Source organism: Psammomys obesus, unplaced genomic scaffold (assembly GCF_907164565.1).
Source record: "Psammomys obesus unplaced genomic scaffold, mPsaObe1.curated_primary_1811, whole genome shotgun sequence".
NCBI lineage: Eukaryota > Metazoa > Chordata > Mammalia > Rodentia > Muridae > Psammomys > Psammomys obesus.
The window spans coordinates 21343285-21351707 of record NW_026596046.1 but is presented as its reverse complement, the minus strand read 5'-3'; the positions used below and the strand labels follow the sequence as shown (position 1 = coordinate 21351707).

The following is an 8423-nucleotide window of genomic DNA, read 5'->3' as shown; positions in this document are numbered from 1 at the left end:
ATATTATATTATATTATATTATATTATATTATATTATATTATATTATGGGCTACTGAAGTCAAGCAATGAAAGGTCTTATATTAATTAAAATCATTTCCTGGTAGCATCTCATATAGTTTATAGAAAACTAGCACAAAGTCAGAAGCACATGAGAACTAGAAAGACAATTTATTCTGCATATTTATCAGCTCTCTTTCAGTGCAGCCAGTGGGAGGAGTCAGAAGTTATCTTGGTTATAAAACAAGACGATTCGCTGAAGAATAAGAAGGAAGAACACCAAAGCCCAACCTTGGGAGATTTTTAAAAATCATGTTTAGACATATGAAGTTAATAACCAGATTTAATTCAAGCTTCACTAAGAATATTTTTGTTTCAGAAAATTTAACGAGTGTATTTATATGTTTTCCTGTTAAATTAATAAACTTAAAATACAACATTCAACATGTGCATAGATGTTATAAGGCCAGGTTAATTATTTCATTATTTGTATGGTGATATAAGCATCAAGACTTTTGGAAAGTAATTTACAATATTTACCAAGAACCAGCCGCCCCCCCAAAAAAAACCCCCAAAAAATAAAAACCAACCAGCCAAACAAGCAAACAAGAAACTCCAAAACTCACAGTGTTTTTCTAGGTGGATTACAGCTCCTACATTTAACCTAAAAATGAATTTGAAAGGACAAGAGAATCTGCTTATGGGCAAAGATGGTCTTTATAAAGTTAGTGATAAGGGGAAGCTAGAAGCAATTTAAGAACCTATTAGCAGCCAAATAACAAAATGAATAGACATTTGCACGATGTAAATATTAAACAGTTTTGTAAAATGGTAAACATAGAAACTATTAGGGTTTTAACTGGGAAAAAATAGCTAGCCAGAACTATTGTATGTTGTGGTTATGATGAAATGAGATTTAAGATTAAGATATCTATTTTAGAAAGAAAACAGGTTAAGGAAGTATAGAAGTGATTTTCTGTTTTATAAAAATATGAAATCTCTTTAACAATGGGGAATTTCAAAGTATACTCAAGTTCAGTTTTAGCCCGCTGCTTAGGGAAAAGAATAAGCAAACCCCCTAGCTTGAATTATTAGATGAGAGCTGGAATATACCTTCACAATGTGAAGGCTACGATAAAGTAGCCAGATATAGTGATGAAGCAAGTGAAACTTACATGGGGTTGAGTCAGAAAGGGTGCCAGATAAGTCTCACAAAAAAATTCTTTCCCCAATGAACTAGGCTTATCTATACTATACCACGGAAATCTGGTGGTATCCAGGAGTCAGATCCAGATTTGGTAGACTTTGAACTTGCTGGCTCTACCCCTATTCTACAGTTATTAATGGGGGATACTCCTAACCTATGAGTGACTATGGGGGTAATGGCAGCCGCTGGGTTCTAGAGACAACCAGAAATGAGGCTGGCCTTGCCTCGTGCGTGCGTGCTCTTTACCTCTGCTCCTGCTGCTTGGTAGCCTCGGGTTCTAGTCAACCTCCCTTCAAACTTCAGTACAATCTCCTTTGCTCGTCTGAGAGAAGACACAGAAGGAAAAAGAACACCGAATGATACAGGAGTCGAATTGAAATATTTCATTTCTTGACTTTGGATAACAAGAAAATGCCTTTAAAACTATTTTAAGGGGCTGGAAAAATGGTTCAGCAGTTAAGGGTGTTTACTGCTCTTTCAGAGGCCCTGAGTTCTGTTCCCAGAGCTCACATGGTGGCTGATAGCCACCTATAACTCCAGTTCCAGGGTACTGGAAACACCCTTATGACCTTCACAGACATCACATCGGTATACACATGGTGCACATCAATTCACACACACACCTGAAAACTGTTTTATCATTTATGTAGATGAACTAATTGCAAATTGTGAGTTCTACCAGTGACTTATGCCTGACTTTCACGTGCTTCCTAGGCTGGTGGCTGGTGGGAATCCCAGGCCTTGGGTATTCTGAGAGCAGCCACCATATCTCAGCTCCTCCCCTTGCCAGCTCGCCTCTTCCAGGCATTTCTTTTTTATTACATTTCTTGAGATCTTATTTTTATTTTGTGTGTGTGGGTGTTTGCCAGCATGTATACTCCTGTATCACGTGAATGCAGTAGTGGTCAGGGACTTACATCCTTGTATGTACTGGTTCTCTGGAGGATCATTGTCTTTCCAGCCCCTTCTAGTCAGTTCTTCAAGAGTGAAAACTACACCTATCTTCAAGGATCCTGCTTCAGGGGCACTGTGAGGTTAATGACAGCAGCAAAGTTCTGTTTACATGGATATTGACCTGATCCAGTTTTGACAAATGACAAACACATGGACCACTTAAATGTCTCATACTTTTTAAGATTTTTTGTTTCTCGGTGTAGCCCTGGCTGTCCTGAAACTCACTCTATAGACCAGGCTGGCCTCAAATTCAGAGATCCTCCTGCCCTTGCCTCTCAGAGTGCTGGAATTAAAAGTGTGTGCTACCTGGAAAATGCTTGATCCTGAAAAATGGATAGAATTTGTTTAGTCAATAAAATGCTTTCCTAGAAAGCATTGACACGTGAGTTCAGTTACCCAAATACATTCAGAAATGTAGGTATGATGGTGACCACTTGGAATTTTGGTACTGGAAACAGGCAAGCCAACCTAGCCTGCTTGGTGAGGCGAGCGGCAGATAAGTGAGACACCCTGTTTTATAAAATGAGCCTGAAGGAGTCCTGACTCATGGCACCAGAGGCTGCCCTCTAACTTCCAGTGTGTGCACAGATAATGCACACACACACACACACACACACACACACACACACACCTACACACACACAACACACTCACACACACTCTCACACACACACACACAGACACACCTATACACACACAACACACTCACACATACTCACACACACACACACTCACACACACACACACACACACACACACACAAACAAGTAATGGCACGTACGTACACACAATAGCCTGATTTCACTGGGATGGTTATGGTTAAAATAATAACCAATGAGTAGCAAGACTGAAATGTAGATGTTAGCACCATGGGCCATGCTGATGTCAGAGGCTCTTAGAGATGAACACTGTTCCAATGACCCAATGATACACAACCTCGAGGCAGAGATGTTCACCCACACCTGGTGATCAGCTTCTCTGTGGGATTACACTCAGTTTTAAGGAGCTCATTCCTCTCAGTCAGTCAGTCAGCTCGAGCTTGAAAAGTCTGTTTAATCGGCTGCTCCTGTATATTCCTTCCCTAAGCCCGCTAGATGGAAATCCTTTAGAGGACACAAGGCAATTCCCATTTCCACTGACAAGATGACTTCCCCAAATCACTACTTCACCAAAATCTGGATTTTAGGCTTCTGCCCCACTGACTACAATACCTTCATCATACTTTGTTTTTGTTGACACTGGATCTCCTGTGTGGCCCAGTCTGGCCTTGAACTTGCCTCACTGCCAACAATGACCTTGAACTTTCTCATTTTCCTGTCTCCACCTTCAGAGTTTTAATGTAGCCCATCACACATCTTGGCTCTACTCTGATCAAAATAATAAGTGTATAAAGGATAAGAGTTAACATCCTAGCCCATACCAGGACCATCATATTAGCGGCACCCTTTACATGTGCATACAATATGCAATTGTGAAAAATAAAATACTTCGAGAGTCAAAATAGCAAACAATTTCATCGTCTTATTTGTAACCTTGTTCCCTGCATGTATGTTCTGCACTCTCTTATTTTAGGTCAAGGACAGTGTGGAAGACAGACATGAAAAACAAAAAAAACAAAAAAAAAAAAAACAAAAAACTGATTCCGGAAGGGCTCCCTGCTCAGTAAAGATGACCTAGCTGTCAAGATGCAGTGATGAAGAAGCATGGACACAGCAGCTGTGTGTCCTGGAGGATGACAGGTGCAAAGGGATGAGGGAGAGGACCACATAACACAGGCCCAGTAGCAGGAAACAAGTGTGTGCAGCACCCTCACAGCTTTTACTGAGATTGGTGTCACTCTTGATTTCTAAGCAGTCAGGGTTCAGTGCCTTCTGCACCCTCCACAGACACCAGGATGAGCCTTGGTGGGTCCAATTAGTGAAGTGGTGCTCCGGTAGCTTTTCAAGGTAAAGGGCAAGAGATATGGGTCACAAGGGGATGACAAAGAAGCCTCGCTGCCAGCTCAAGGTGTGGCCCGTGTCTGACCTTTTGGAGCTCCAGTGAGTCAGGGAGCATGACTGAATTCACCAGGCATCAGGATTTGCGTTTTCTTCCTGAAGTTATCTGAAAGAATGGAAAGCATTTACTCTGTTCTGGTCTCAATATTATAAAGATTTAACCTGGGGCTGGGGAGGGGGCTCGAAGGAGTGAACTGCTTTCTGCATTAGCATGAGAAAGTGAGGTCGGATACCTTGCCCAGGTAAAAGCTGGGTACAGTTTTGTGTATCGTAAGCCTAGCACCAGGTGGGTGGGAGAAGAGATAGGGCATTGAGAACTCACCATCGAGCAAGTCTAGCTGGAATAGTGAACTACAGGTTCAATGAGAGACTCTGTCTCAAAGAATAAGGTGGAGAGGAACAGAAGGAGATGAAGATGCCTGATATTGACCCCTGGCCTCGACTAGTGTACACACAGGTCAGTTCTCTCTCTCTCTCTCTCTCTCTCTCTCTCTCTCTCTCTCTCTCTCTCACACACACACACACACACACACAGACACACATGTAATTTAACTTCCCATTACTCAGATAAAAACTGTAATTTCCGAATGATGTTTGAAAAGTTCTAGTAGAACTTAATCTTACTTAGTTTTAAATTAATTGCTCTAAAGATTACATAAAATCTCTATGGTTCAACACAAGAGACCCTGGACTTGGGGTCAGAGTATCTAGTTTAAAGCTGAGCTTGGCACTCATAAGCTACATTTTCTCAGGCTGCTTGCCATCAGTCTTCTCATCTGATAAACAGACACAGTGCTGCTTACCCTCAAAGGATAGAAACGATGAGATCCAGAAACAGGTGTAGAGAGTGGGCAGAGGAGAATTTGTTGCAGATTTCTGAGATGAAAGTGGACATGGCTTTAGCTCAAAGGTCATGTTGGTCATACTGGAACTTAAATCTCAGAAAGGGATGATTTGATAGAAATGTGCACATGCCTTATAGATGGAAGACAAAGGAACACACACTAGCATCTAGAAACATGGCCCTGAAGAGCAAGGTGGAGCCGTAGTTCTGGGCATGTACAGTATGTGCCTGAGCATCACGTATGAGGGCTGCTTTCTCAGGAACTTGCACTCCTATTCATGGTCATGAAGACTATGCCACCAGCTCCCCTTATGGGATCTCTTGGCAGTTGCACCCATTCTTAGGTGTGAATATCACATTATTAGGTGTGAATGCAAAGCTAATATTCACAGTGTTTGGTGCATCTAATTCTTAATATGCTCAAACTTCAGAAGTTCAAATTTGAGTGGACAAAAAGATCAAGCTGAATGAATATTTAAAGTGCAAGGGACCCAGGATGTAGCTCAGTGGTCGAGTATGGACTTTCGTGCAAGCCTGGGGTTCTATTCCCAATATCACAGAGATGCCAGATGAGACAGGGCATGGGAGACAGGGTTCATCTCCCATTGCATTTGGTTCTGGTTGTGAGGGATGCCACAGGCGGTGGTTTTGAACGCGCTCTGAGTGCTTAGCTGTTGGCATTTTTGGCAACACTGCTGCAGGAGGTTGGCATCATCGGCACCATTGTTTGCCCTCACTTCAGCTTTAAAGAGAGGATGCTGTATCTAGGGAAATTAGGGAACTTGTTCAGTGCCGAACAGCTAGAGACCCGAAGAAGCAGTATTTGAATTCAGGGAATGGAATCTGTCTTCAAAGCTTGATCACTTAACTATGACTGAGATGGACTCTCTAATAGACTCTAAATATCCTAATAACCTGGCTTCCTGTAGAGATGTTCTTCCCAGGGGAGATAAAAGCAAGGAAGTTAAGTAGATGGCTCTTTGATTCTGGCTTTCACCTGGTCTCTTGTGAGTTTGGAGATAGTGAAAATTTAGTATTTGAAAAAGAGATTGGAAACCCCAAACTGACTATGAACACAGCACAACACACACAATACACACACATATAACATCCCACGCTTGCCCCCCCCACCAGAGGCACTGTAACAGCCATGTGACTACAGGGTCCCCTCAAGCATCTTTGGGACTTCTCCAAGTCAGATTCAAGATGGTCACAGTTCTTGCATCGTTCTTCACGTCAGTACCATAGGCAGGATGTGGCTGTTTATCAGAATGTATGTTCACCCTTATCAATGATTGCTGTGGAGGCCCTTACCTCAGTGCCCGCAGCTTCTGCCCCATGGTCCAGGGTCTGCAGCGAATATTTGCCATGAGATCTTTCTGAAACTGTATGTTCTGGAAGATTTGTTCTGGATCACTGCTGTCCCCCGTTTCATCAGCATTAAAGCTGTCATCGGAGTTACTGAATGGAAAAGGGGCATAACGGAGGAAATCTAATTACAGAATTGCTTCCAGCAAAGAGCATCTTTCTTGCGTAATTTCTGCATCTTGCTGCTTCAGAATCATCTATATAGTGTGCGTGCGTGCGTGTGTGTGTGTGTGTGTGTGTGCGTGTGTGTGTGTGTGTGTGTGTAAGGATCTATAGATGAGAGGATTTGGTAGAGTCAGCAGTCCATAGAAACTCATCTGTGGGATTCTAGTCAGTGGTCAGCAAAAAAGAGTGACTTCTCAAGGCGAGAGAGACCAAAGGAGAGAGGAGAGGAATCCCGTGTTTTATTCCACTCTTGAGGAGCAGTAGTTTTGATAAGGGACACAGTGTCATCTATAGGCTCACCAAGGTGACCAGCAAAGAAATAAATACAGACCTGTGTCGCTTAGCCTCTGCTCACTTGTGTTCATTTTAAACACAAGACAAGAGAGGAAGAAGCAGGCAGTGGTTTTTGCAAACAAAATATGACTGAAGTAAATGCATGGGGGACACTCCTCCAGGGCACAGCTACTGTGTAGAAAAACAAATTTTTTTTTCAGCATATTATAGGGCCTTTCCCCCTAGTAATGCTTAATAAGTAATTCAATACTTTTTGTATTAGGAGGAGACAAATAATCTATTAGCTTTTGCAAGAGAAAACATTTCCTCTAATTCTAGTAGAGAGGTCTTTTATTTCCTCAAAGAAAAATTTCTCTAGCCTCAGCACAGGTTTTAAGCATTTAACAAAAAATATCCCTGATAAAAACCTAATGCGTTCGGTTCCCACCCTCGCCCACTTTTAAGTTCTCAGCTTTTCCCAGCAGGCACCTGATTTATCTGAGGTGGGAGATGTCACATCTCCTCTCTTCCAACACTAGCGATTGAGGAATAGCAGATGAAGCCCATGTGTAGAACTGGTGGGCAACACAGTGAATGCGGGATGGAGCCTGGTGCTCTGGTCAAGAAGCTGCAGCTTGCAGCTGTCTCCCTCCGAGCATTGTCCTGGTCACCAGCCCGGTTCCACATGACCCCAGAGAAGTGATTTTCTGCATTCATTTTGGAGAACCCAGCAGGGCACTCACCCAAGCAGCAGAGCGTCCTGGTAGAGGTAGCACTGGCTGGCATTTCTCCTGATGCTTCTGTAGCGCTGGGATGCCTTTGAGGTTTTCATGAGGACTGTTCTGCAGCTGGTGGTTCCCTGGGGACAGCCAGGGAGTTGAGAAACTGGGAGCCTGCTAGCCGGGGTCTGTTCCAAATGAGCTTCGGGAAAGGGGCCTGCAGAGTTGACCTGCTCCCCTCTCTCAGAAGCAGGAGCAAATGCCTGCCTGCATCTGGTGCTGTGGCCAGAACAGAAGCCAGGAGGCCAGCCCAGGTCATACATATGTAACAGGGTAGTGGGTGTGCCCACATTGATTGGCTGGGATCTGCAGACTAGGAAGCATGGCCCAGCGGTCTAGGCCTGTGTTGGTCCTTTCCGAAGCCCATCTACAAACTCCAGTGGCCAGATAGGACTTAACAGCTGGCAAACTCCTCTACATCTTACCATGGGTGACACTTAGGGAGCATAGGAGGCAGGGGGTGGCGTTCCCATTCTTGTCTTTGCAGGAGAGGTTTGAAGGCACCAAGCACACTGACTATCCAGGCACACACAATAGCACTGTTTCCCCCCCCACCCCGCTACAATCTTTTTAGTTTTGTACTTTGAAAGACGCCAGGCTTACAGAACTGTTGACACGACAGTACCACCAAGACCTGGCTACTTTCAGTGTAGATTTACCGCTTACACTTTCCACGGTTGCCTTGGTTCTACACATGTCTTCCTGGCCTTTCTACCACTTAGAAGTAAACTCTAGAAATAATGGCATTTCAACCTTAAAGACTTCTGGGTTCCAGTAATAAAAACTGAGTTATTGTAGCTATAGTTTTCCATGTACTAAGTATGGACATAGCAATATG

At 43.3% G+C, this 8423-nt stretch overlaps 1 protein-coding gene across 1 annotated transcript in view; it reads right to left on the bottom strand.

Annotated features, from left to right (window-relative positions):
- Window positions 1-7638, bottom strand: part of Tmc3 (transmembrane channel like 3) — a 39061-nt gene extending 31423 nt beyond the window's left edge. The window contains exons 1-3 of the mRNA XM_055623558.1: window positions 7550-7638; window positions 6315-6461; window positions 1452-1527 (exon numbers count right to left, since the gene is read on the bottom strand). Coding sequence (XP_055479533.1) covers window positions 1452-1527; window positions 6315-6461; window positions 7550-7638 — 312 coding nt within the window. The remainder of the gene's footprint in view (window positions 1-1451; window positions 1528-6314; window positions 6462-7549) is intronic.
- Between the last annotated feature and the right edge of the window lie 785 nt (window positions 7639-8423).